Genomic DNA, 27,963 nt, shown 5'->3' on the forward strand with positions numbered 1-27,963 from the left:
GGAGCAGACCACCATTCAGTGCACAGTAAATAGCCAACATCTACTTATTCTGAGCGTGGGACTCTTCCTGGCTCCCGGGAAGTGGAGGATTGTCAAAAAGCCAGCAACAAGGCCACTCGCAGTTGTGGTGGCCAGAAATGGAGCCCCACCCACCCGCCCCCAACAATCAGGGCCTGCCTCCAGAAATCCAATCAGCTCCCACGTTGCCACCATCATTCCTGGCTCTGCTTCTCTCAGACCAGGCCCAGCCTCCTGAATTAGCACCCTTGGAGCCCCACAATTCCTTTCCTTACAGCACTTGCCACAGTTGAAATCATACCTGTATTAGTAGGATTCTTTGACGTCCCTCCCTCGCCATTCTAGAAACTACAGGGCCTGTTTCCTTCACTGCTGTGATTCCAGAGGTTCCCCAGCATGATCCCTGACCCATACAGGGTACTCAATAAATGCACTGAATGAGTGAAGAAGGGAAGAAGGCAGATAATACTGTTCTCTTTTACAGGCCATAAAACAGGCCTTCCGGCCCAATTCCTATCAAATACAGAGCCACACCCCATAGCCTCCAAGGCCCTCCACCATCTCCTCCTCCTCCACGGACTCTCCAACGACACCTCAGAACCAGCTTCCGGCCCCCAAACAAGACTAATTTCCCAGGAAAAGATCCTAGGGCAGGAGTGGAGCAAGTGACAGCCTACTAGTAACAATAATAGCACCTACAATGTACCAGACACCGTTCTTCCACAGCAACACTTTGAGGCAGGCTCTTCACCATTTTAAAGGTGAAGACACTGGGGCACAGGGAGGTACTGGTTTTGTCCAAGATAGTAGCGGAGCCTCTGTAACAGAACGGAGTCAGTAAATAGAGCTCCAGGCTGCACCCTAACCCATGCGGAGTTACAGCGCAGAACATCTGCATGGGCAGCAGAAGTCCTGTGTTTCATCACTTGGGCCTCGAGGGCCCCACGTCCTCGTTCCCTCTTCTGCAGATTGGGGTCTTTAATAGTGGCTAGTCTATATGGTTATTGGGAGGTGAAAGCACACGGTTTAGTACAGTGCCCCGCACCCAGTGAACGATCAATAAATGTTAAAGGCTGATGTTTTCCTTATTGTTCACCGGGGACAGGAGAGGAGGGCTGCAGGGCAGTATCCTTGTACAGTTTGCAGGGGAGGTCACCTGGGAGCTGGGCGCCCGCCCCCGTCAGCCCAGACAGGGCGGGGCGTGAGTAAGTGGATCTCAGGTCTTGCACACCCGCCCCCGCACCAGACTTTGAGCTGGAGACGCCCGCGCAGGCGCAGAAAGCCGAGTCATCTGCCTCGCGCCAGCTCGGATTGCACGCGCATGGAGCGCCCCGAGCGGAGCGCGAGCTCCGCGGGCGCACCCCGCAGCCGCCCCGCGGCGAAGGTGCTGTTCCGCGGCCCCGTGGGGCCGATCGTTTTCCTTGCCAACTTCGCCTTGGTCCTGCAGGGCCCGCTCACCACGCAGTACCTGTGGCACCGCTTCAGTGCCGACCTCGGCTACAATGGCACCCACGATAGAGGCGGCTGCAGCAACCACAGCGCGAACCCCATCATGCAGGTAGAAGCGGGGAGGTGGCGCCGAGCGGGCCCTGAGCTAGCGCGAGGGGACAGACGAGGGGGCGGGGCGGGCGGGAAGGTGGGGCCTCCCAGGCGGCCATGGATATTGGGGGGTGGGCCTGCCCGATTACCGCAGTATGGAGGATGCGTAAAGTTCCTCTAGCTTTAAGAGTTAACAAAAGAGGGCCAAAAAGAAGGAAGGGAAAAGGACCTAGGCCCGTTTTCTATAACCCTCCTTCTAGTGCCAATTTTTGAGAGCTGCACTGAAATTCTCTGGAATGCAGGGCTCCAAAGAAAGTCCGCCTCCCCGTCTCTCCCAGGATGGGGGTAGTTTCGCGGGAAGTGGGGGTGGAGGGAGCTCAGAGTGAGGAAGAACGCCCTGGTGAGACTCATGCCCCCACAGGAAGTGGAGACCCTCACCTCTCACTGGACCCTCTACATGAACCTGGGCGGCTTCCTGGTGGGGCTCTTCTCGTCCACCTTGCTGGGTGCTTGGAGTGACTGTGTGGGCCGTCGTCCCCTGCTGGTGCTGGCGTCGCTGGGCCTGCTGCTCCAGGCGCTGGTATCCATCCTTGTGGTGCAGCTGCAGCTACACGTTGGCTACTTCGTGCTGGGCCGCATCCTTTGTGCCTTCCTCGGCGACTTCAGTGGCCTCCTGGCTGCTGGCTTTGCCTCCGTGGCAGATGTCAGCTCTCACCGCAATCGAACCATCCGCATGGCCCTGCTGGAAGCATGCATCGGGGTGGCGGGGATGGTGGCGAGCCTCATTGGGGGCCACTGGCTCCAGGCCCAGGGTTACGCCAACCCCTTCTGGCTGGCCTTGGCCTTGCTGATATTCATGACTTTCTATGCTGCTTTCTGCTTTGGCGAGACTGTGATGGAGCCAACACCTGCCCGGCTCTTCACGTTCCGTCACCACCGATCCATTGTCCGGCTCTACACGGCTCCGGCCCCGGACAAGTCCAGGAAGCACTTGGCTCTGTACTCACTGGTCATCTTTGTGGTGATCACTGTGCACTTTGGCGCCCAGGACATCCTGACCATCTATGAGCTGAGCAGACCCCTCTGCTGGGACTCCAAGCTGATTGGCTACGGCTCTGCAGCCAGACACCTCCCGTATTTCACCAGCCTGCTGGGCCTGTGGCTTATGCGATTCTGCCTGACGGACACCTGGGTGGCTGAGATTGGCTTGGCCTTTAACATCCTGGGGATGGTGGTCTTTGCGTTCGCTACCATCACACCCCTGATGTTCACAGGTAATGTGTGTGGGCTCAGGGACAGTTTATCCCAGAGGTGCTGGGTGAAGATTGGGGGACAGCCACTTGCTGGTTTATGCCTTTGGAAACATGGTTATGTTCCTAGCTTGCACTGGAAGACAGACAACTAAGAAACCTCATAAAAATGGCATCTTTTTAAAAATATATATATTTTTATTGATTTCAGAGAGGAAGGGAGAGAGAGAGAAAGAGAGAGAGAAACATCAATGATGAGAGAGAATCATTGATCAGCTGTCTCCTACATCCCCCCCCACTAGGGATCAAGCCCACAACTTGGGCATATGCCCTGACTGGGAATCGAACCGTGACCTCCTGGTTCATTGGTCGTCGCTCAACCACTGAGCCGTGCCAGCTGGGCTGGCATCTTTGTTATACGTAAAATATTGAACTTCATTAGCCAAAGTAATTAATCCACATTATCAATCATAAATATTGTTAGTAAGACAGAGCAACAGACAAAAGTATGGCTCATGCACTAATTGCTTCATTCCTTGGCCTCCCATAGCCAATATTCATGATATTCTTAGACAAAGTCCATGCTATTACTGTCTTAATACTCACTTCTCTGATAATCACGGGACCTACCTCAAATATCCTTAGTCAGCTTCTTTGGGTGTTTTTAAAAGAGCCAGCCTTTCATACCACAGTTATCAAGTTCTTGCTTGCGTTAGTTCTTATGTTGGTGGGAGAGGGGCAGCTGGGAATGAGGAAGTTAACTTTCTTAAAGGGACAGATTTATTTTGATAAAGCTCTAAAGTTTAGAGTCTAAACTATGTAGTGTACAAAGTGAGCCATTCAGTAATCACAGATGTATTCACTTGGCTGCTTGCCTGGACAGTGAGGCTGAAGGGGACCAGGCACCTTTCTCTCCTGCCCACAGCATCTCCCATCGATTCGGTGCTGGGCTCAGAGATGATGAAGATGCTGTCATTGCTCTGGGGAGCCTCAGCAGAGTGGGATTTGGGAGCCTGACACCCAAAGGGGCCCTGTGGTGCCTCATCATATACCCACTCTGAAGGATCTACTATCCAATCGGGCAGCCATTTTCAACCTTTTTCATCTCATGGCACACATAAGCTAATTACTAAAATTCTGCGGCACACCAAAAAATGTATTCTATATTTTGCCAATCTGACAAAAAAAAAAAAATAGGTATAATTTTGATTCATTCATACTGGATGGCTGTTGTCATTTTTTTTTAATTTGACAGTCTAAGGGAAAATAGGTCATGTCCCTGACTACATAGTCAGGTATTGCATGTTTTAAAAATTCTTGTGGCATCATACCAGTGTGTCGTGGCACACTGGTTGAAAATTGCTGCTCTAGGGGCTTGCAGTTTTACTGAGGAGGCAATAGTCACACAAGGGAAAGAAATGGTTGTAAAGGAAATAGCGTACGCCTGTGAGTAACAAAACGCAAAGTGCAAAGGGACTTCCACTCACTATGTGCTTCCTATGCCATGCTCTTCATGGATGTTTTCTGATGTATCCATTTACTAGGGCTGCTGTAACGAATTACCACAAATTTGGAGGCTTAAAACACAGAAATCTATTCTCTCACAGTTCTGGAGGCAAGAAGTCAAGAATCCGTATCACTGGACCAAAATCAGAGTCAGGAGAGCCACATTCCTTTCATAGGTTCTAGGAGGGAATCTGTCCCTCATCCCTTCTGACTTCCAGGGGCTGCCAGCATTCCTTGGCTCCTGGCTGCATCACTGTGATCTCTGCCTCTGTGATTACATTGCCTCCTCATTTGTGTGCCTTCTCCGTTCTGTCTGTGTCAAATTATTTAGGGCCCAACTTATCAGGTTGTCATCATCCAGGATCATCTCCTCATCTCAAGATTATTAACTTTATCTCGTTTTCTAAATAAGGCAACGTTTATAGATTCCAGGGATTAGGACCTCATATCTCGAGCCATTTTTCAGCCTCCTAACACTCCAGTATCATCCTGTGGGGAAGGCCTTGTTATCCTTTTACAGATGGGAGTCAGGCCCAGGCCACACAGTGATAACATCAGGTTTTGAACTCAGGACTGCCTCCAAAGTCCGGGCTTGTTTTATGTACCTTGCCATCTACCTACTATGTGGGTGTTACCCGATGGGACCACAAGAGGTGTTCTGACAAAAATGCCATTGGGTGGGAATCAGCGTTTATTCATAAAAGAGGTAGCAGGTAGGCCAAAGCTTGAGAAGGGTAGTCTTCATTCCTCCATAGTCATTGTGTCCTTCTCTATCAAGAAAGTTCTTCCTGTGTCTAACCTGAGTCCCATCTGGGGTGGTCTAGGAGCTCTGCTTACATCTTGCTTGGGCACCCCCCTCCCTAACCCCATCTTCCTGGTGTTTGTTTCTCCACAGGGTACGGGCTCCTCTTCCTGTCTTTAGTCATTACACCCATTGTCCGGGCCAAGCTCTCCAAGCTGGTGAGCAAGTCAGAGCAGGGTAAGTGTCATGGTCAACCAGCATCTGGTTCCTTGTGCCCAATATTCTCGGAACAAATTGCCCAGGGCTGGCAGAGGACCACAGTGCCTTGGGTTTTCAGACCACAGAGTTGGAATGTACAGTCAGCAGAGCACCATTTTGGTCTTTGGGTGACCCAAACAGAGGATTTGCCCTCTTCAGACCTCAGCTTTTCCATCTGTAAAATGGATGCGGTGATGCCAGCATGCCCTGCTTCACTGGGGTCAGAGTGTACAAGCTCAGAGGGAGTGAGCAACTTTGTGGTGTAGGTTTCATTGTCCCTAAGATGAGGAAGCCGAGGCCCAGAGGGTTAAATTGACTTTAAACTCAGGGTCACTCAGTAAGTGGTGGCGCCAGGTCTGTTTTTAAGAGCAGCAGGTCTTGGGATCTGGGTTTTAGTCCTGGCTCTGTTACCCACTGGCTGTGTGATCTTAGGCAGGTCCCTTTTCCCTCTTTGGGACTGTTTCCTCATTTATATAAGAGTGTTGTTGTTTTTTTAATGTTTTTATTGATTTTAGAGAGGAAGGGAGAGGGAGAGAGAGAAACAATGATGAGAGAATCTGATCAGGCTGCCTCCTACATGCATTCTACTGGGGACCAAGCCTGAAAGCTGGGCATGTGCCCTGACCTGTGCACGGGATGATGCTCAGCCAACTGAGCACACTGGCCAGGGCAAGAGAGGTTTGTTCTTGATGACATCTACAGGCCCTTCCAGCTCTGATGGTCTGACAGTTTAATCTCAACTTCCGTTGGATTATTGCTCATTTCACAAAATTTGGGTTCTGCTGGCATAACTATAAAGAAGAGCTTTTCTCTGGCCTCTGGGTCTTCAGACCCCAATCTAGAAACATCTGGCTCATCCACTTCTCCCCATCTGCCCTGGAAGGAGGACGTGGAGCTGACCAGGTGCTTTCACTCATTCACTCAATAAGCTTTTTATCCAGCACTTTCACTCTGCCCAGAGGTGCCAGGGGAACAAGAAAAAAGAACAGCCCTTACTAAGCGGCTCCCTCCCGGGGCCAGGCCCTGTGATAGGAGCTTTACATGGGAATTCAGTGTTGCCACCAATCTATGAAGTAGGTAGTATCCTTATGTAACAAAAAGGGTGCAAGAACCCAGAAGGTTAAGCACTTGTTTAGTGACCACACAGCTAATTAGCATTGGAACTGGGAATTAATCCCACAAGGAACCTCAAGCAGGATATGATTCTGAAGGGGTTAAACCAAAAACCATTTTCCTCAGGCTTTTGCTCGATAATCACATGTACTTTGGCTGCATGGATTTAACAACAGCCAGTTGTTTCATAGCCCCTGTGTGCCAGGTGCTTTCCATGAATGGCCTCACTGAAACCTTATCACAACACGTGACGTAGGCTTTACAGGTGAGGAGGGTGAGACTCCGAGAGATTCAGTGACGTGCCCCCGTTCACACAGCTGCGAGGCAGTGGTGCCAGGATTTGAACCTACGTCTTCCAGACTCCACAGTGTGATGTTTCTTTCTTCGCAGGTGCTCTCTTTTCTGCTGTGGCCTGTGTGAATGGCCTGGCCATGCTGATGGCCTCCAGCATCTTCAACTCGCTCTACCCAGCCACCCTGAACTTCATGAAGGGGTTTCCCTTCCTCCTGGGAGCTGGCCTCCTCTTCATCCCTGCCGTTCTGATTGGGTAACTTAGGACTCTGTCCCAGGCTCCTGGGCTCTTTATCCCAAAGGTTCCCTCTTCCTCCTCCTGCCGACCAGAAATGGCTGCCTGGACCCCTTCCTGTGGGTGTTTCAGGCCCAGCCTGACTCTCCCCGTGCAGATGGCTGCCTAATCCTCTGGAGCCACTTTCCAAAGGCAGGACAGAGGGGCAGTAGGGCAAGGGTCAGGCAAACATTGCTTCTTGGCAAGGTTGGTCTCTCCCCTTCGTCCCCCTCCATCCGCATTTTACGGATGGAACTATGGCGACAAATCTGCCAAAGGGAAGCCGGAGAGCCTCCTTGGCTGGTTGTGGCTGGGCCACGGACTAGCCTGCCCACTGACTTCTGCCCCCATAGCCTTCCGACTCATTTTCCAGAGCCCTCTTATCAAGACGTTGCCTTTCACCTCTCTGTTGGGAGGCGGGGATACCTGTACCGGCCCACCCAACAAAGCCTGTGTCGCTTCTTCAGGAGTTGAAGAGGGTTCCCCCATATGTCAAATCTGAACCCTCTCTCTGGTCTCTCGCAGGATTCTTGGAAAGACTGAGCCTCGCTCTGAATTCCAGCAGTTTCCCCAGAGCCCCTGATCTGCCCAGACGTGAGAACAGAGGGCAAGAGGGGCGAAGTGAGCACTAACCAGCTGGAAGTATGCCCCTGGGACCCCACCCACAGCAGCAGCAGCAGCAGCTCCCCTCAAAGGCAGTGTTCACCCTGGATAAGGTGGTCAAGCTAGACCAGGGCCCCCACCTCATCCAAAGCTCTCCAGCCTGTGACTCGAGGATCTGGAATTGGAACCCAGATAGTCTGGCTCCAGGGCAGGCAGTGGCGGGAGGGACATTTGGAACAGGGGTCTCTGTTCATCCTTTATGCAGTTACATAAAACCCTCCAGGGGAGAGAGGAGGTCCTGATGGAGGTGGTGCCTCAGGGACCAGTTGGAGCACAAGGGGTGGCATCTCTGCTTCCAACCCAGACTACACAGCTCACAGTGCATCGTGAGCAGCCGCCAGCCACGCCTTAATGATGAATATTTCGAGGGGAGGAAGGGTTGTGGGGATGGAGAGAGAGTGCTACGGACTCAGTGGAATCAAGCCCCTGGCTTAGCAGTGCCAACCATCATAATAAATCAGTACAAGCACACTGACATGAATCGTCTGGTACCCAAGGCATTGGGCTGTGGGCCCTTTATTTTCTGTCCCGTCTGCCCCCATGAGTCACACAGCAGCTGCTGGGCTGAGCTGGGCAGAAGCCCTTGAGCTGCCATGGGATTGGTCCTGGGCGTGGCCAGCCCAGACCTCATCTGACTGCCCATTCTGTTCTCCTGAGCTGCTGGGAGATGAAGGGCTGCCAGACTTGCATCAAGCCAAGCAGGGAGGCTTGGAGCAGAGCCCTGGCCGCTCATTCTGAGGATTAGATCCGCTCCCTGAAGGCTCCAGTACTGGTCCCCCTGGCAACAACAGCCCAAGCAGAATTAGTTTTTATCACTCAGCCCTGCCAACACCTCCCATCGCCAGGTATTTCAGCCTGGCCTCGTGCTGAGACCGTCCCTCAGCCTGGATCTGAAGTTGAAAAGGCAAAATTGGATTTGGTATTAAGGTACCATAAGCCCCCAAGCAGACCCAGATCAGGTGGTACTTGACTCTTCAAACCAGACTTGGCCACAGGGTCCAGCCCCCTAATGCCATTTCCACCCCATTCTCTCTTACCAGCCCTGCCAGTCAGTTTTCTGGCTGAAAATCACTCAAGTAAAATGGGTGTGTCCTAGGGCAAACCCAGGTCAATGTGGCCTTTACAGGCCAGGCCTGTCTCTAGATTCCCACCTCACTGTCCCCTCTGTCACTGGAAGACTGGAGCAAGAAGAGGACAATCCATTGATTGTCCCAGCATGACGCAGGAGGGGGACGGGGGAGGAAGGCGCTGGGCTGGGCTCAGGCCTGGGCTCTACTCCAGCCACCGCCTGGTTCACGGGTGATCTTGAGCAAGCCCGTCTACGAAAGGCTAGATCTGATCATGGTTGGACAGGTTAGGAAACACTGGGTTAGAGGTAATATTCTGAGATCCTTTCCGCCTCATACGTTCTAGAATGAGATGCCTCTCTTCGTGGACCTGGGGGAAGGATAAATGAGTTGGAGCTGGACTTTTGATCTTTGAGTGTCCCTGAGCAGTCCTCAGTCCCTGGGGAGGCGTGGGGTAGGGACCTAGTTGACTCACCTCCAACGTGGGGACAGCAGCTACAGTCCAGCCAAGCAGAAAACCCTGGCGCTGCAGACCTGCGTCAGAGCAGGCTTTGGGGGAAAGGCTAATTCTCAGTTCTCTGCTTCAGGGCCAGCCCTGTGAGGCCAGGCCTAGGTGGAAGGTGGGGGCCAAGGTGCCTGCCCTGTCACTGCAGGGAGGCAGTCCCGAGAACACACAGGCCTGGCTCAGGGGAGGGTCATCACTTCAGCTGCTGGCGGGTTTGGGGGGTGGGGAGGCTGAGCTCTGATTCCCCAGAGAGACAGGAGGGGCAGCACTGGAGGGTGTGCCAAACAGAAAAAACAGGGCTGGAAACCTCTCTGAGCACTGTCCATGGGGGACCTCAGGAGGGAGTGGGATTGGGACAAAAAGACAGAAAGCTCCTGGAGGGTATTGGCCACACTGTATTGTTACTGTCTCTGCTCTGTGAGCGCAATGTCTAGTCTGCCTTAGTCACCATCAGAGCCAGGGCCCGGCAGCGGTGGGCCCCCTGTTGGCATGAACGAGGAAGTGCAGTCAAAGCCAGAGTTGAGGCTAGGGCCAGCTAAACAGTGTCTTTGGCAGGGAAGGGAGTGGGAGAAGTACCGAGGGTGGAGTGAGACCTTTGACTTCCTGACCATGTGGCTCAAGAGCTAAGAGTGACCTGGCCAGCACCTGCAGGAGGCACTCTGGGAGCTGAGCCAGCCTTGAGGTGCGAACACGCTACTCAAGAGGGAAGAGGCAGGCCTGGTTAGCTGGAGCCTTCCTACCCTCCTGGAGGAAGGGGCAGAGGGGTGTTCCTGCTCATTTATTTCCGTAGAGCCCCTCGGTCAAAAAACCTATCCCCACTTCTAGATTCTTTGGGGCGAGGAAGAAGCCAGCTGTCTGTGGAGCGGCAGCCCAGCCGGGTCTCAGCCTCCAGCATGATTCTCCGGAGGGCAGTGCCACCAGCAGTGGGCTGAGCACCAGGAGGCCAGGTCTGCCACTGGGCTGGCACCTGGGCTGCCACTCATGGCTTAGAAAATGGCACATCATCTGACTCCTCTGTAAAACGGAGATAACACCGGGTAACGTAAAATGGCTCTGATGATTGCGGAGACCATGGAGCGGGGTGCGGGAGAGCTGGTAAAGGGGGGTGAGGGGTTTGTATTTCAGAGCCTGGCTACTTAAAGTGTCATTTCTTGACCACCATCATGGGCTCACCTGGGAATCAAAAAATGCAGAAATCCAGGCCCCACCCCAGGTCGCCTGAATGGAATTGTAACAAAATTCCCAGGTGGTTTGAATGTACCCCCTGCCCTTCCTCAGGACACTGCCTCCTCCCAAGGAGCTGCAGGCTCTGCCCAGGCTACTGCTGGAGGGGCTGGGGAGGCCAGCTGAGCCAGGGGGCGCAGGAGCCTGAGGCACAGCACCAAGGCATGGGAGGGTGGCTGGCAGCCCTTTGAGACATGGCCTCCCCTGCCCAGGCCCGAACAGGGAGTGCCATGTACCTGTGAGTGCTTCAAACCCAGCCGTAGCTGCAAAGCAGCCAGAGGAGGGGCTGGCTCAGCCCAATCCCGACCCAGGATGTGGCGAGAGAGGCTGTGCCTCAGGGAGGCTAGGAGGGGACTTGGGACCAGACCAGGTCAGCTAAGGACACTGAGTGATTTCAGGGCAAGGCCACAGGGTGGCAGGAAGTGGTGAACCTGGGGACCAGCAGAGTGTAGGTGGAGAGCGACCAGTGGACTTTTATCCCTGCTGGTTCCCAGGCCCAGGCCGCTGGGCTGGGAGGGCTGGGCATTGCCTTAATTCCTGTCAGAGGCTGCCTGACGTCCCCTCCTCAAGCTGGCTGATGTCAGGGCAGGAGAGGCGGTTGTGTGCAGCGAACCCTCCCTCGCTCTTCAGTGTCTCCAGAACTGATCCGTGACCCTCCCACACCTGAGACAGAGAACCTGGTGGCAGGGCTTAAGGGTGGTCTAACCCTTACCCAATGCCTCGCTTCCCTTTCTGGTTACTGAGGAAGCTGGGTTTGAGGTGGCCCATGGGGGTCTGGGAGAGGGAGAGCCATTTCCTGAGAAGGGCCCAGGCTGTCTCAGCCCAGGGAGGCCGGTGTGCGGAGCTGCTCCTTCCAGGGAGACCATGGAAATGGGGGTCACAGCAGGACGTGGGGACTAGGGACTGGTTAAGTCGGGCCCATGGGTGTAACACCCTCCAAGCTGGTGTCAGAGCCTGCAGACGAGTCCCGGGAGGAGCGGCCCTGCAGGAAGCGGATGATCTTCTCAATGGTGGCCTCCTGGTACTCGTGGGACCACCTGTGGGCACAGAGGCCGGCGGGTCAGAGGGCCGGGAAGGGGGAACTGCTGGCTGGGGGCCTGTGCACCCACCACCCCCTCCTCACTTGATGCCGTTGAAGCTGAGCACGGCCTGCATGTCCTCGGGCAGGGCCTGCGGTTCTGGCCACTCGAAGCCATCGATGACGGGCACAATGTTCTTGCCACAGCTCAAAGCCGTCACGATCTCCTGGAGAAAGGAGGGAGGAGGAAGAGATCAGGGTCCCCTCAAGTCCACCTGACTTCTCGCTCGCCCTTTGTGGTAGAATAAACACTATTTGGTCTTTGTCCTCGCTTCTTAGCACAGAGCTCTTCTAACCTCCAGATATCTGGGTGAAGGTGCCTAGATAGCTTCAGGATGGGGACTGGTGGGAGGGGGGGAGATCAAGGTCTGATTAGAGGGTTGGAACTTACAGCTCCCTCGCCCCAACACACCCCCAGGGAGGGGAGGGGGGATGGAGATTGAGTTCATTCACCAACAGCCAATGACTTAATCATAGCCACATAATAAAACCTCCATCAGAGCCCCTAAACATGGGTTGAGCACATATAGGTGCTGGGAGAGTGTCCTGGAGAGGACACGGGAGCTCTGGGCCTCGCCTGCCTGCGTCCCCACCCCCTACCTCGCCCTCATATCCTTTATAAAAATCTAGTAGGTAAAGTGCTTTCCTGAGCTCTTCACATCATTTTAGCAAATTATTGAACCTGGTGTGGAGAGTCATGGGAACCCCTGAATTTGTAGCCAAGTCAGAAGTGTGGGTAGCCTGGGAACCTGGGACTTTCGACTGGCATCTGAAGTGAGGGCAGACTTGTGGGACAGAGCCCTTCTACCTGTGGAGTCTGACACTCCCTGTGGGTAGTTAGTATCAGAATTGAATTGAATTGTGGGACACTCAATTGGTGGTGAGTTGGAGAATTGGTTATTGGTGTGGGAATAAACCCACACAATTTGGTGTCAGAAGAAAAACATCACAGCCCCCTGCATCCAAATCGATCCATCACAAGCCCTGCAAAGCATGCTCATTTTTCTTTCTTACTTTTCAAATCCACCCGTTTTTCTCTCCCTGTACCCCACCACTCTCCTGCTCCATCCTCCTCGCTTATCTTCATCCTCCTCCAGGTCTGTTCGCATCCATTTCTTGCTCCCTTCTGATTTGTTCTCTACATGGCCCCTTCACCCAGCTACTCTGCAAAATGCAAATTTGAGCATGTCACTCCTTACTTAAAACTCCCTAGGACTTTACATGGCTCAGAAAAGAAGTTCAAACTCCTTAATGTCTGAAGGTCGTGCGTGGCTGGCCACAGCTCATTTCTCAAACTCCATGTCTGCACTGTCCTCCCGGCCACACAGACCTTGCAGCCCCTTAGATTTGCCCTCCTCCCTCCCTGCACAGGGCCTTTGCACATGCTGTTTCCTCTGTCTGGAATGCTCTTCCCTGCCTCTTCACTGTATTAATGCCGACTCATTTTTCTGGTCTGCAGCCAGGGAAGTCTTCCCTCACTTTCCTGACCAGGTCAGATTCCCCTGTTATAGGCTCTCATAGCTTCTGCAGCACATGCTAGAGTTGCAAACTTAAGTTAATTAATGAGTAATTTACTTAATATCTGTCTTCCCTAGCAGATAAAAGGGCAGGGATGAGGTTATATCTCAGTATCTCCCGCAAAGCCATGCCCATAGTCAACCCTTGCTTAATACTTAATGGATGGCTGGATGAATAAATGAATGATACAACATAGCATAGCAGTTAGGGAGCGTACTCTAGAATTATCAGATCTGGGTTCACACTGAGTCTACCACACAGACTTTGTGACCTGAGGCAAAAACAGCTGGCTCTCAAAGCCTCTGTTTTCTCATATATAAAACAGGGTTGCCCTGACCCGTGTGCTCAGTGGTTAGAGCAGGGGTGGGCAAACTTTTTGACTCGAGGGCCACAATGGGTTCTTAAACTGGACTGGAGGGCCGGAACAAAAGCATGGATGGAGTGTTTGTGTGAACTAATATAAATTCAAAGTAAACATCATTACATAAAAGGGTACGGTCTTTTTTTTTTTAGTTTTATTCATTTCAAATGGGCCGGATCCGGCCCGGGGGCCATAGTTTGCCCACGGCTGGGTTAGAGTGTCAGCCCATGCACCAAAGGATTGCGGGTTCAATTCCTGGTCAAGTGTAGTACCTGGGTTGCAGGATCCCTAGTTCCACACATGGAGCTTGTGCGGAAGGCAACCCATCGGTGTGTTTCTCTCACATCGATGTCTCTCCCTCACTCCCCCTCCCTTCCACTCTCTAAAAATCAATGGAAAAATATCCTCAGGTGAGGATTAACAACAACAAAAGAGGGTTAATGACAGTCCCTATCTTGTGGGATCACTGGAAGGAATAACTACCATATCCCATGGCAAGTGGTTAGAACAGCTCCCAGCATATAGTGCGCTTAATAAATAAAAAGTGCTATTATTTCCTCCTCAGCAAAGGGGATAATAAGCCTACTTCACAAGGTTGCTCTGAGAATATTACTTACTATTAATGGGTGCTCTGGTAAGTGCTTATTGGATGGGTTTTTTCTCTTTGAAAGGGGAACCACGGGGGTTGGATTTCCCTGAGTGCAGTTCACTTGTGGTTTTCCATATTGATTACCCACCAAATGCGGCTTCGGGGAAAGGAGTTTTAAAACCAAAGGCAATTAAGCTCTAAAAAATACCAAGGAGCGATGATGGAGCCTGTGTTACTGGTCCAAGGCAAAGGCTCCCACCACCAGCCTGCCTCCTCCCTCCTCCCTCCTCCCTCCTCCCTCCTTGCAGTCTGCTGGGTGCCAAGACCCTTGAGCACAGCCTTCCTGGGAAAGTCCCTGCTTAATTTCAACCCTGACGGACTCCTGGGGAACCTCTCCATTGCACAAATGAGAAGAAGGTTTGTGTTCTTAATTCCTTTGTGCCTCTCACTCTGCTCCCCTGCCCTCTTCCCTCCTGGAGGTTATATTTCAAAGTGTTTTCATCTCTCTCTGACCCTCTCAGCAATCCTACAAAGTGAATAGGACAGGTAAGTTACCCCATTTTGTAGATGAGAGGCATGGGTCCAGAGAGCCTAAGTGACTTGCCGGAGTCCTGTTACAGTCAGAGCTGTGACTCCTGGCTTCCAGCTGGGCCATGGAGGTTGCTGGGGTGTGCAGATGAGAAGGAACAGGAGACCCTTGTCCCTGGGCCACAGAGAGGGACCAGAGAGGCCAGCACCTACCTTGTGCACCCAGTCCTTGCAGTCATGGTCCTGCATGCACTTGTCCAGGGCCCCGGCTGACAGCACCAGCACAAAGTTGCGGGCACCCATGACACTCTGGATGAGCTTGTCCTCAAACTTGCCGGCTTCCAGTTTCTCCACATCAATGAAGACATTGAAGCCATGCAGCTGCAGGTGCACCTTCAGGAGGCTGCGAAGAGGCCATTTGTCACTGCGCTGGCCTCTCCCAAAGGCCTGAGGCTGCCTGCCTGCCCCCTCCTCCTCACCTGGCCAGCTGGGAGCCTGAGCTCCGGCGGTAGCTGATGAAGACATCTGGAATGTCCCCACTCGGCTTGCAGGCAGTGCAGGGCAGAGGGGAGTGTAGCATTTCTGAGGGGGACAGGAGACAGCTTGGTGAGGGTGGCCCCTCACCATTACTCATAATGAGGTACATCGTCCCTTGGGGTCTACAGGAAGGAAGGCCGCTAACTCTTGGTGAGTCCCTCTCAGGAGGCAGGCGTGGTGTTTTAGGGACATTGAAATGCACCTCCAGCCTCGCCCTCTCTCTGGAGCTCCAGACCTGCATAGCCAGCTGCCCACAGGCACTCCAAACCCAACACATCCTAAATCCTTCCTCCTAGTTTCCCACCAGTCAGAGACCTGGGTGTCAGCCTCAACTCCTGCCTCTCATCCATTCACTCAACCATGTTTACTAAGCGCTCACTGTGTGCCAGGCCCCAGCCTTAGTGCTTGGGGTACAGCAGTGAGCAGAACCAACAAACCCTGCCCTCATGGAGCTGATGTTCAGTGCTCAGCGCCAGGCACCATGCTCTGTGGCTTCTTCCTACTAAACAACTAGACTCCAGCCTCAGGGCCCTCCTTATGTCCCCCAACTCTAGCCCTCTCAGTGGTCTCCCCAAATCCACACTCGCCCAGGCTAATCTGTTGCACAGCTACCAAAGGGATCTTTCTAAAATCCAAGTCTGAGCATGTCATTGCTCCCTACTCCCTGTAGAAGAAAGATCTGTAAGCTATTTTTCCCCTGTAAGATCCTTTTTAAAAAAATGATTCTTAAGGGTTTCCTGAGAGCTGCAAAGTAAAAATGACCAAATTTGACCTGCTTTGGTTGAAGCAAAAGCATGGGACAAAGCTCAGTAAGTACTTGCTGAATGAATACATGAATGAAAAGAATCCATCCTATATAATAAAAGGGTAATATGCAAATTGACCGAACAGTGGAACGACTGGTCGGTATGATGTACACTGACCACCAGGGGGCAGACACTCAATGCAGGAGCTATCCCTGGTGGTCAGTGCACTCCCACAGGGGGACAAGCCCAGCTGATGGCTGGTGCAGTGGTGGTGGTGGGAGCCTCTCCTGCCTCTGCAGCAGCGCTAAGGATGTCCAAGTGGTGACTTAGGCCCGCTCCCTGAGGGCTCCCGGACTGCTAAAGGGTGCACGCAGGCTGGGCTGAGTCCCCCATGCCCAGAGTGCACAAATGTCATGCACCGGGCCTCTAGTCTTCTCATAATATTCAGACTTAACATCCACAGACAACTTTTATCTGTTTATGAAGCAGGAAGGAAGGGTTTCAAATCCTAATTCTGTTATTTAATGGCTTTTAAACATTGGAAAATATTTTTAAATTCTTTAAATCTTAGTTTTATCATCTTTAAAATTAACATCCTTGATGGAAATATTCTTTATCTCTGATTATGATGGTATTTACACAGGAGTAGGCATGTTTCCAAACTCTTCAAACTGGACACTCTTAAGTTAAATTATACTTCTTTCATTCTTTAAACAGTTTTAAAAGTTGATTGAAAAAATTAACACCCACTTCATCAAATGGATGTAGAGATTAATGAGACAATGACTGTTCAAAACTTAAGCTCAGTGGGCTTGGCTCAGTGGTTGGGTCAACCTATGAACCAGGAGGTCACGGTTCAATTTCTGGTCAGGGCACATGCCTAGGTTGCAGGCTCGATCCCCAGTACAATCAATGACTGTCTCTCATCAATGATGTTTCTATCTTTCTCTCCATCTCCCTTCCTCTCTGAAATCAATAAAAAAAATTTTTTTTAAACTTAATACAGGACCTGGCATATAGTAATTGACAATAAAGATTAGCTAAATAGTAAATTAGTAAATTAAATAGTAAATAAAGAGGGTTGCTAAAGCCGAAACCGGTTTGGCTCAGTGGATAGAGCGTCGGCCTGCGGACTCAAGGGTCCCAGGTTCGATTCCGGTCAAGGGCATGTACCTGGGTTGCGGGCACATCCCCAGTAGGAGATGTGCAGGAGGCAGCTGATCGGTGTATCTCTCACATCGATGTTTCTGACTCTCTATCTCTCTCCCTTCCTCTCTGTAAAAAATCAATAAAATATATTAAAAAAAAAAAAAGAGGGTTGCTAAAGCCCTCATGACCTCCCTAAAGTACCTCCAGAACCCATACTGTGCAAGTTGTTGTCTAATAGAATAAGCCACCTGTCTTCCCACCCATATCTCACATATGGACTCCCCATGCTCTGTCTCACCTGCACATGCGGCTCCCTCTGTCCTGCTGCTGCTACCCCAACCCCCACCCACCCAGTATATCCTTTAAGACCTGGTCAGACATCCTCTAAATGCCTAGACCTGGGTCGACAGGGCATCCCTCCTGCTGTGGTCACCCCCCTTTTATATGCCTGCCTTCCTCCTACCCACAGCAAACTGGGAACTTCTTGAGGGCAAAGTGCAACACATTCATCCTCGCATCTTCAGAATCCAGTCTGGCACAGCGTCTGACTCCGGGGCCCCACCACATGTCTCCCCTCGCCTCTCCAGGGATGGAGATGGGACAGGGGCGGGTCTCACGCGGGCAGGCTGACCTCTGGCGGCCATGAGGATGCGCATGCGGTGCACGCCCAGGCGGATGCCGCAGTCCTCTAGCAGCTGCTGCTCGGACACGCGGTGCAGCAGGGAGCGGTCCAGGCCGCAGCTGACCAGGCCGTACGTGTACTGGCGGAAGCGCGGGTCCAGGCTGCCCAGCCAGTCAGCCAGGTTGCTGCGGTCGCACGTAGCGTAGTTGGCGAAGGTCTTGAGCTCCCTGAGTTCCCTAAAGAATCTGCACCCCAGGGAGGAGAGGTCACTGAAGTCCTGACTCAGACCCGCTAGTGGCCGAGGGGGTGTTTAGAGTGGGCGGGGGGTGGGAGGCAGGCAGGAGGCTCCATACCTCTTGCGGGTGATGCTGGATATCATGCCCAGGTCCGTCTGGAGCTCCTCTTCCGTGAGCCGCAGAAGCAAGTCGCCATCTACCTGCTGCTCCTGGGGTGGAGTCGGAGGTAAGAAAGAAGGAAGGGCTCCCCATCTCAGCCCTGAACCCCCAAGCACAAGATGCAAGGGGAGGGAACTGGAGACGGGGGTAGGGGAAGAGGATAAGACCCCGATTAGAGCCAAGTGACCCTGAAAATTGCTGAGTACAGGCTCTCCACCCCAAAAAGGCCGTGCTGGCGCCTCGGGCCTGCGGGACAGGAGGGGGCAAGGTCGCCTGTGCGCATGGCGCCCCAGGGCCCACACGTCCTTGGGGATGCGCAGGCTCTGACTCCGGGAGGCAGCCCTACGCGCCGCTATACCCGGAAGCGTTCGCAGTACTGGGAGAAGCCGATCTGCTGCAGCCACGTCTGGACCTCCGCCTCCTTCCAGCTGGGCACGCAGGGCAGGATGGGCCTCGGCACCTCCTCGCCCAGCAGGCGCAGCGCGCGCTTGGCCAGCGCTGAGGTGGTGCCATTGGTGGAGTAGGAAACCAGGCGTTTCAGGCTCTGGGTGGCACCGATGTCACTGAATACCTAGGGAGAGGTGAGGAGAGGGTGCCTTGTACCCACCAACTTTCCAGCCAGCCACCCCCAAATGTGCCCAGCTTCTTCTCACTGTTGAAAGTCCCACCGTCTGCCCTAGCCCTGCCTTCATCCAATAATCATGGAGCCTGAATTCCTCCTCCTGAAGCGCTCTCAAAGCTCTTGACTCCATGTCTCCCCTCCACAGCTTCCGTCTGTCCTGCGGATAAAGTCTGAGCTCTCAATATGGCGGCCAGGCCTGGCACAGTGCAGCCTCTGTCCACAACTCCAGCTCATCTCCCCTTTCACCAACCCACACTTGCCTGACACCCCCCACAAAGGTTCTCCCACCTCTGGCCTTGGCCCAAGGTGTTCCCAGGCCCTTGGTTCCTCCAGCCTGTTTGGGGGAATCCTATTCATCCATTGGAATCCAAATCGATTCCTCCCCCAGTTTGGCCCGCATCTCCAGTTTGACCTTGTACCACACTCTGAATGCCACTGTCATTAGTTGATAATGCAACTGCCACTGGGTGATAAGCTGAGGTCATGTCTTAGTCACCCCAGGAGTCCTGTGCCTGGCATACTGCAGGCCACAGAGTGGGGGCTTACTATGTCTTTACTGAACTGCACTCACTAGCTTGGCTGGGAAAGGGTGGTCATAGCTGCTGCCCAATACTTCCCTACTCCAACTCCCCTCAAGGCTCTTCTCCCAAAGCAAAATGACCCGCTCTATAAAGGCAGTCCTCCCATGGCCCATCTCTGGAGCAGGCACAGAGAGGAGAATCAGAAACTCCTAGAACCCTGGACCTTGGAGGAGGCCTCAGAGACGCCCTAACACCAAGCATCTCCTTGATCTGTGAGGACACACACGATGCATGACAATCATCTGAGAGACACACTCCTCTGAGCAGCCCCAGGTGACAGTTGTGGTACAGACAGGGTGGTTCATGTGGTGTGCTCCGCTCCCTGTGCACCAGCTGTCACCAACCCCCCAAATTCCCAAAGGAACAGAAAGTAGGGAGGGTGACACTATAGGGATAATCTTGATTCTGTAATATTTTAAAAAATAAAATTTCAAACTTTTGATAATTTAACTATTACTAGTCCCATATCCAGGGTAAGAACTACTGCTGTGCGTCCACTCCTTCAGTTTTCCAGAGGATAAAAATGAGACACAGAAAGGCCCCGAGAAGGGAAGCCAGATATCCACGGTCACACAGCAAGTTAGAGAAGAGGGCAAAGGTTTCAGATCAGGCCCTGGACACGGGGACCTACGGGGACTCTGGTGGGAGTTCTCTGGCGGACACACTGACAACCTGCTCCTCTGTCTCTACACTCCCTTCCTTCCTGGACTCCAGACCCAAATGACAAAATGGCCCACGGGAGCTCTCTACCTGCTCATCTCTCATGCACCTCCGATCCGATCTGTCCCAGTGAACTCACTTTCTGACCCTCCGGGACTCCAGCCTGCCTCTCACACGGTTCACCTTATTTCAGTACCTGGTGCCACCATCCACTGGGTCGCCTATGTCCAAAGTCAGGAGTCACCCTCAGCTCCTCCCTCTCCTTCACCCGGCCACCCACCGAGTCCTAATTCTAGCTCTTCAGCACCTCTGGAATCTGCCTACTTCTCTCTGCCTCTCTCTGGACTAGTCCTGACCCCCACCATCCCAACTGCACCCCTGCCATGGCTTCCTACCTGGCCCCCTTTCCTCCAACCTCACCCTTGCCAATCCCATCTCCAGGCAGCACCTGGGTAATCTTTATAAAACACGTGTCCCACTGCTTTAAAACCTTGGTCTTGCCTTCAAGACCAGAATAACTGGTTCCTCATCCTTCTCCTTGCTTTGGGAAGCCTTCCCAAATGCTGTCTAACACCCGATCCGCACTGCGCACCCGCACCGGGACCCGCACCTTGGTCTTGCCCTGCAGGCTCTTGATGGCAGCTTCCGCGCACAGATAGAACGCCCCGATGCACTGGGCCTCCAAACGCGAGGAATCGAGCAGCGGCACGAGGCGCTGCAGGTCGTCGGGCCCGCGGCCTTGGCTGGTGTCGCTGGCGTCCACCAGGCAGCGGGCGAAGCGGCCGGGGTCCAGGGAGGCCACGAGCGGCTCCACGAGCTCCAGCGTGCCGGAGCGCTCCACCTCGCGCTCCACCTCCTTGTTGGTCGCCAGCACCGCCACGGCGAGGCAGGCGTGCAGCCGCAGCAGCTCGTCCTCTTTGGAGAAGGCGAGAGGGAAGAGCCACTCGGCGGCGCGCTTCTCCACCATGCGGCGCTGCGCCGCCTGGCCCCCGTGCAGGGCGCAGTTGCCCAGCGCCAGCGCGCAGTGGCGGAGCAGCGCCGTGTCTGTGCGGCGGCACCAGTACAGCACCGCATCCAGGCCGCCGGCCGCCACCAGCCGCTGGCACGTCTCCTCCGAGTGCTTGAACATGTGCTCCAAGATGCCGGCCACACTCCGAGCCAGCTCCACCGGCTCGCGTTCCTTTGCCAGGTTCAGGATGACGCCCAGCCCGATGCGCGCCACGCGGTCCCTGCCGGAAGAAAGTGGAGGGGACGGTGGAGTTGCCGTGTCTGGCTTGCCCCCTGGTCACTAGTATATTCTGTGGACCTCATATAAGACATGAGGGAGAACATTATTCTCTCTGCCTCCCCACCCCCACCCCCACCCCCCACCTCTTGCCTGGGAGGACCAGACTTCTCTGATTATAAGGATGCTTTCTCCTGGCCTCACCCATTCCCTTTCCTATACCCTCCCTTGGAGAAGCTATGTGGGTCCTGGTTAAGAAACTTAGCTCTGGAGCAGATCCCCTGGATCCTGGTTTCCAATTCTTTGCCATTTTCTAGTTGTGAGACCCTGGGTACCTCCCTTTATCTTTCTACCTTAGTGTCCTCATCTCATAAATAGGATTATAAATACCTACTCTATAGGTTTATGGTGAGAATGAATGTGATAATCCGTGTAAAGTGCTTGCCACAGTGCCTGGCACATAGGAAAGACTCAGTGTTAACTTATCATCATTTGAAGTGTCACTTGAAGCACACCACTTCTGGCCTTGCCTTCAAACTTCTCTTCAGTCCATGCTGCACGACTGAGTGTATTCATTCATTCATTCAACAGGCATGTATTGAGAACCTACTGCGTGCCAAGCACTGAGCTAGTGGCTGAAGTTAAACAGTGACTAAGAGTGACTCAGCTAATATGGAGACAAACAGTAAGCAAGTAAACAGGGAATGAACAGGATAACAGTGATATGGCCAGAATGATAGCAAAACCAGGTGACATAAGGGAGAGTGCTTGGGTGCAGGGATATGTCTGAGGAGATGCCATCTGAGGGTTAAATGTCCAGAAAGCCCTACCTGCAAGTATCTGGGAGAACATAATAGGCAGAGAGGACAGCCAGGACAAAAGCCCTGAGGGCTGATGAGCCTGACATATTTGAAGAATAGAAAGCCAGAGATATTTGCAGTGTCTAAAACCAACAAGAAAAAATATAAAACCAACAAGGGATTCATATATAATCTATACAAGTAAATATAAGTAAATATTCGAATCCACAAGAAAAAGGCGACAAATCCAATAGAAAACGGGCAAACGACACAAACGAGCAACTTACAAAAGAGGAAATCCAAAATGCTGACAAAGAGATGCTCTAACTCATTATTAATCAGAGAAGTGAAAATGAAAACAGCAATGACTTTACACCTATTAGCCAGGCAAAAAGCAGAAGCTGGGCAACACGAAAGATTAGTGAAGTGTGGGGCCATGAACACCCTGAAGCCCTGTGGGTGGAGATACAGGCTAGGACAGTCCATTTGGGGAGAAGGCTGGGATGAGTGGATGAAATTAAGGTGATACACACTGAATGGGCCAGAAATTGGGGCTCTTAGATTTCAAGAGATTTCAAAGAGATTGTAACACAGATCCACAAAAGGACATAGCCAAGTTCATGCTCTGCCGTTTTATCTGTGGTGGGGGGAACTGGAGACAGTCCAGTATCAAGCCTGGGAGAGTGGAGAGATAATATGGGCAGGTACCCAGTCTGGAGGACCGTGGAGCAGTTACAAGTAACTGAGCAGATGATAACATAGCAACATGAAGGATTTTAACATAACACTGAGTGGGAGAAAGTAAGAAATGGAATATAATTCAGCACAATTTGTGAAAATTAAAAATGTATGCACAAAACAAGAACAAAGATTTTACCAGAATACAGATAGGAAGATATGTATTATATGTTGAATGGTTGCCTATGGGATTAAGTCAGAAAGATGGTGGGGACATTAGTCAAGACAAGGGGAACTTCTGGTCAAGATGGCAGCATAGGATCAGCCAAAGGACTTACGTGCATGCATATGAGCAAAACAAATGGACACAGACTGTAGGGGGGTGAGGGCTTGTGCTTGGGGGAGAGGGTGGCAGGGGAGAAGTCCATGGGGGGAAAAAGGAGACTCATGTAATACTTTAAACAATAAAGAATTTTTTAAAAACTAACATAATAGACTGAAGGAAAATAAAAGATGGCAGCATAGGAAAACATGGTGGTACTCCCCTCATCTCAAAACCACATCAAAATTATGTACAACTAAACTACAGAACAACCATCATTCAGAACCACCTGAAAGCAAGCTGAATTAAAGTCCTACAGCTAGGGAATTAAAGAAGGTGACACATCGAGACTGGTAGGTGGAGTGGAGACAAGTATGAGCTGGTCCCACACCCATGTGCATCAGGTGAAAATAGGGAGGAATATCTCGGCTGTGGAGGTACTCCATGAGGAGTGAGGTGTCTCAGCTCCACACTAGACTCCCCAGCTCAGGGCTCCAGTGCTGGGAAGAGAAGACCCTATAATTTCTGGCTGTAAAAACCAGTGGACATTGAGGTTGAGGGAGACAGAGGCTGTTGGAGTCCCAAGCAGTTCCTCTTTAAGTGCACAGACTAACTTGAACTCACTTCTTGTGAGCTCCAACATGGGGGTTGAGGGGCAGCAGCTTGAAAGGCACCAGAGACAAATGGAACTGAATTGACCAGCATCAGGGCTGGGGGTGCAGCTTTCTCCCAGGCAGACGTCATTGTTCCTTTGATGAGCCCTCCCTCCACAGAGCCATATCTGAGACCCCATTAACCTGATTCCCTGAGGCTCTGCCCCACCCAGTTTTCAGGCCCACCCAAGTTGTTTCTAGTGGCTTTTCCATATGATTGGCCTGACCTGGTTCATGCTTCAGACTTTGCTAAAATCTTTGAAACAAGCAGCATCTGGCCTCCGCGAGCCCCATACCTCTCACTAAGTGGTCCTAGGCCCAGCACTAGCAGCAGCCAACCTTGGTTCAGAGCTTGACCTCACTGGGGCACCTCCAAGCCCATCATAAGGAGAAGCCATATGCAGATTGCTTTGTAGCTCATGCCAGGTGGCCCGGGGCAGAATACAGGTGGCGGCTGACTTTGGCCGGTACTTCCCAGGAGGCCCTAGAGCCATCACACCCAGTGGACAGCTTCATACCATGTTGAAGCACCATCCCCCAACCACCTTCACAAGCAACACACTCACAGGGTAGACTCAGAGGGCACCAGAGCCCTGCTTAAGTAAGTCCTGCTCTGTGGGGTGGGCCCTGTACAGCTGATCCTCCATGGTGGTTGAAGGTTGAAGCCAGTCCTTGCAGCTGATCGGCCTGGGGGTAAATCCCTCCCATTGACATGTCAACAGCAATCAAGGCTCAACCACAAGAGGAAGCTATATGCAGCCCACACAGAGGGCACACCTTGAGTGTCCAGCTTGGGTGGTTGGGGAGGCTGTGCCACTGGACCCTACAGGGCACTGCTACATTAGGCTACTCGATCTAGCCTGGGAGACGTAGCAGCTCTACCTAACACATAGAAACAAACACAGAGAGGCTGCCAAAATGAGGAGACAAAGAAACATGTCCCAAATGAAAGAACAGACCAAAACTCCAGAAAAAGAACTAAACAAAATGGAGACAAGCAATCTACTAGACGCAGAGTTCAAAGCACTTGTTGTAAGGATGCTCAATAAACTTAGTGAGCACCTCAACAGCATAAATAAAGAGCCAATAAGAAATTAACGCCAAAACCGGTTTGGCTCAGTGGATAGAGCGTCGGTCTGCGGACTGAAGGGTCCCAGCTTCGATTCCGGTCAAGGGCATGTACCTTGCTTGCAGGCACATCCCCAGTAGGGAGGTGTGCAGGAGGCAGCTGATCGATGTTTCTCTGTCATCGATGTTTCTAACTCTCTATCTCTCTCCCTTCCTCTCTGTAAAAAATCAATAAAATATATTAAAAAAAAAAGAAATTAAGGACACACTAACTGAAATCAAGAATAATTTACAGGGAATCAACAGTAGAGTAGATGAAGCCAAGAATCAAATCAGCAATGGGAATATAAGGAAACAAAAAACACCCAATCAGAACAGAAAAAAGAAAAAATAATCCAAAAACAAACAAACAAGGATAGTGTAAGGAGCCTGTGGGACAACTTCAAGAACACCAACATTTGCATTGTGGGGGTGCCAGAAGGAGAACAAGAAATGGAAAACCTATTTGAAAAAATGATGACAGAAAACATCTCTAACTTGAAGGAAATAGACATTACAAGTCCAAGATGAATCCAAAGAGGCCCACACCAGGACACATCATAATTAAAATGCAAAAGGTTGGCTTAGCTGGTTTGGCTCAATGGATAGAGTGTCGACCTGAGGACTGAAGGGCCCCGGGTTTGATTGCGGTCAAGGGCACATGCCTGGGTTGTGGGCTCGATCCCTAGTAGGGGGCGTGCAGGAGGCAGCCGATCAGTGATTCTCTCTCATCATTGGTGTTTCTATCTCTACCTTCCTCTCTAAAATCAATAAAAATATACATTTTTTAAAAATTAACTAGAATAAAATTCAAAAGGTTAAAGACAACAAGAAGCCGTGGTCTTGGTCGAGTAGTTCAGTTAGTTAGAGCGTAGTCCCAAAACATCAAGGTTGCACTTATCCTGATATTTGAGGTGAGGGAAGCTGACACCTGGGCTCCTGGGAAGTGGGTGTGGCAGCATCTTGGGAAGGAGAGAGCTGCAGAACTGAGAATGGCAAAAGGTGTGGGAAACTGGTGGAAGAACCCTCTTTAAGAGGAAGTTGGTTGGCAGAGGAAGAACAATATTTCATAAACACACATCATCTGTGTGTCACTCCGTTCTTTCCCTTCCAGCCTCCTCCAGGCACAGTCCAGAGGAGTAAGTAGATTCTACCTTTCTTTGGAAGGACTCTGATCCCCAGCAGGCGCGCTGGGATCTGTCCTTGGTCCTGAAGTGATGCCTGAACCAATGCCTCAACCAGTACGTGGTTTCTTGGGACCAAGGACACTGGTTAGTGTGATGCCTCTCTCAGTAGTTCTGAACCACGTGAGAAATGTTATTTCCAGCCTTAAACATAGCAGCGCTTTTTGCATCTTGTAGCCCTCCTCTTTCTAGGGTGCTCGCTGCACCCACACTCCAAGAGTTCTAGTTATAGCTGCCCCATCCCGCATACCAGGCCTACAGGGCACACGCACCAACATGGGCCCACACATCCAGTGAGCACCCACTCTGTTTGCTAGCCCTCTAAATTTATGGTCCATTCCCATAAATTTAGGGCACGTGATGTTAGATGAGAGGTCAATGACTTGCTGAACAAGCAGAACCAAAACTTGGGTTTCCCAATTTACATGTCTTCATTCATGCATTTTTGCAAGTTGCACAATTTCCATCCCCCACAAAGTTATTTTCACTTTTTGAAGATGGCAAGGAAAGCACCGCTACCCTATGATCATCACACTTGTGAAAGCTGCATGAACTGAAAGTGGCCCTTCCAAACCCTTCAAAACCTGAGGGGCCTGAGAATTCAGGTTGAGCCTGAAGTGTGACATCCTGATCTGCTCTGGCATCAAAGGAGAGAGAACGAGAGTGCTCAGGGGTTTTCATATTTTAGGGGAGACCCCAAGAGGCAGCCAAGAGAGTGGCAGCCGGGCCTCAATTGGACCCCACCTACTCACCTTGACACAACTTGGGAAAGGGGAGAGAACATATCCTCTGTCTGGCCCTTGCCTAGCCCTCCACCTCACTTTCCTCTCCCCCAACCCATGCATCTCAGCAGAAAACCTTTTTTCCCCTCCTTCTTTCAGCCCAGCCTGTGGTGAGACCATTTCCTGTTGCCTTCATTGGGAATCCGTGTCTCTTTGCTTGCTGGTCAGGTAGGGTTAGGGGCTGTTTGAAACAGAGAGGAACTCTGCTGAGATACCAGCACCCTCAGTGTCTCAGCAGAAAACCTTCTGATTCCTATCAGCAGCTGCAGGATGAGATCATGCCTGGCCTGTTACATGGACCAAAATGAAGGAGGAAGCAGGAGGGGGATTTGGGATGGCATGAAGAGGGTAAATAACCCTTAGATTGGCACTCATTTAAGCCTGGGGAGAGAGGAATGGGGGGGTCCCATTTTCTGAGTATTGTGTTCTCTCCCTCTCTCAGTAGGAGGGAGATGATATAGGAGAGAGAAGGGAGAATAAAAAGGCATTCCGGCTTGTGGGGAGGAGGGCTATTGGTTTAGGGGAGCATTGGCAATAGGATCCTATCTCCATCCTCAGAATCAGGGACAGGTTCCTGTGCTACCATTTCCCCTCTCCCTGTCTCGTTCCTCACCTCACCAGCCCCGGGAGTGAATCCTGGCTGCACCATTATTTCACTGCATGACGCTGGGCGAGTCACTAAACTTTCCCATCAGTTTTCTCATTCATAAAATGGATACGTTCATCCCCACCAGGGATGTAGTAGGGTGAGGCAGGGAAGGAAGGCACAGTGCAAGGCACACGGGCGACCCAGGCACCCCACAGCCCTTGCTGCCCCACACCACGCGGCGCTCTCCCCAGCCAGGCACCCTCACCGATTCTCAGCCACCAGGATCTGCTCCAGCAGGCGTGCGGCCTGCACGCGCGTCTCCAGCTCCGTCGCCTGCAGCAGCCGCAGCAGCAGGTCGAGGCCGCCGTCCAGGCGGATGGCGTCGCACAGACCCTGGGCTACCTCGCGGCCCACGGCCGGCAGCTGCCAGGCCTCCTCTACCAGATGGAAGACCTCCGCCAAGCCGACGCCGACAGCCCGCGCGCTACCCGCCAGCTTCAGCGCCGTCAGCGCCTGCTGCAGCTCGGGCAGCGCACGCTCCAGGGCGCCCTGCACCTCGGTGCCCACCCCAGGCGACACCTCGCGCGGCCCGCGGCCGCCCGCGACCCACCATGGCCCCGCGCTGCCGCTCCCGTCCGGCCCCGGCACCACCAGCCGGTCGGCGCCCGACTGTGGGCCTGACATGGCGAAGAATCGGCACAGCTTGTAGGCGGAGAGGAGCAGCGTCAGGACCATGGGCGCGGGGCTGCAGGGGGCATCCCTGGCCTGGAGGGGCGGGACCTAGCGG

At 52.4% G+C, this 27,963-nt stretch overlaps 2 protein-coding genes across 3 annotated transcripts; one reads left to right on the plus strand and one right to left on the minus strand.

Annotated features, from left to right (window-relative positions):
* Window positions 1-1,337: 1,337 nt before the first annotated feature.
* Window positions 1,338-8,148, plus strand: SLC46A1 (solute carrier family 46 member 1). Its single transcript, XM_081109961.1, has 5 exons — window positions 1,338-1,576; window positions 1,979-2,831; window positions 5,209-5,292; window positions 6,817-6,973; window positions 7,517-8,148. Exons 1-5 carry the CDS (start codon window positions 1,340-1,342, stop codon window positions 7,572-7,574), a joined length of 1,389 nt encoding a protein of 462 aa, XP_080966087.1. The 5' UTR covers window positions 1,338-1,339; the 3' UTR covers window positions 7,575-8,148.
* Window positions 8,138-27,926, minus strand: SARM1 (sterile alpha and TIR motif containing 1; the record flags this gene model as incomplete). 2 transcript variants are annotated; one of them, XM_081109959.1, is made up of 9 exons in its annotated part: window positions 8,138-11,487; window positions 11,574-11,695; window positions 14,738-14,927; window positions 15,004-15,106; window positions 17,588-17,823; window positions 17,932-18,023; window positions 18,332-18,544; window positions 20,447-21,065; window positions 27,442-27,926. In XM_081109959.1, 9 exons carry the CDS (start codon window positions 27,909-27,911, stop codon window positions 11,358-11,360), a joined length of 2,175 nt encoding a protein of 724 aa, XP_080966085.1. In that variant the 3' UTR covers window positions 8,138-11,357. The 2 variants fall into 2 exon arrangements, with proteins under 2 accessions (XP_080966085.1, XP_080966084.1); XM_081109958.1 differs by having other exon boundaries at window positions 9,604-11,487; window positions 15,004-15,175; window positions 17,522-17,823; window positions 27,442-27,911.
* Between the last annotated feature and the right edge of the window lie 37 nt (window positions 27,927-27,963).

The sequence above is a fragment of the Myotis nattereri genome (assembly GCF_964212035.1).
Source record: "Myotis nattereri genome assembly, chromosome: 16".
Classification (NCBI taxonomy): Eukaryota; Metazoa; Chordata; class Mammalia; order Chiroptera; family Vespertilionidae; genus Myotis; species Myotis nattereri.

Excerpts from the sequence above, each read along its gene's own strand:
- SLC46A1 (XM_081109961.1), top strand. The coding sequence starts at position 1,340 with ATGGAGCGCCCCGAGCGGAGCGCGAGCTCCGCGGGCGCACCCCGCAGC. Across the intron at positions 5,293-6,816 it reads GGTGAGCAAGTCAGAGCAGG|GTGCTCTCTTTTCTGCTGTG; the intron begins GTAAGTGTCATG and ends CTTTCTTCGCAG. Across the intron at positions 6,974-7,516 it reads ATCCCTGCCGTTCTGATTGG|GATTCTTGGAAAGACTGAGC; the intron begins GTAACTTAGGAC and ends GGTCTCTCGCAG.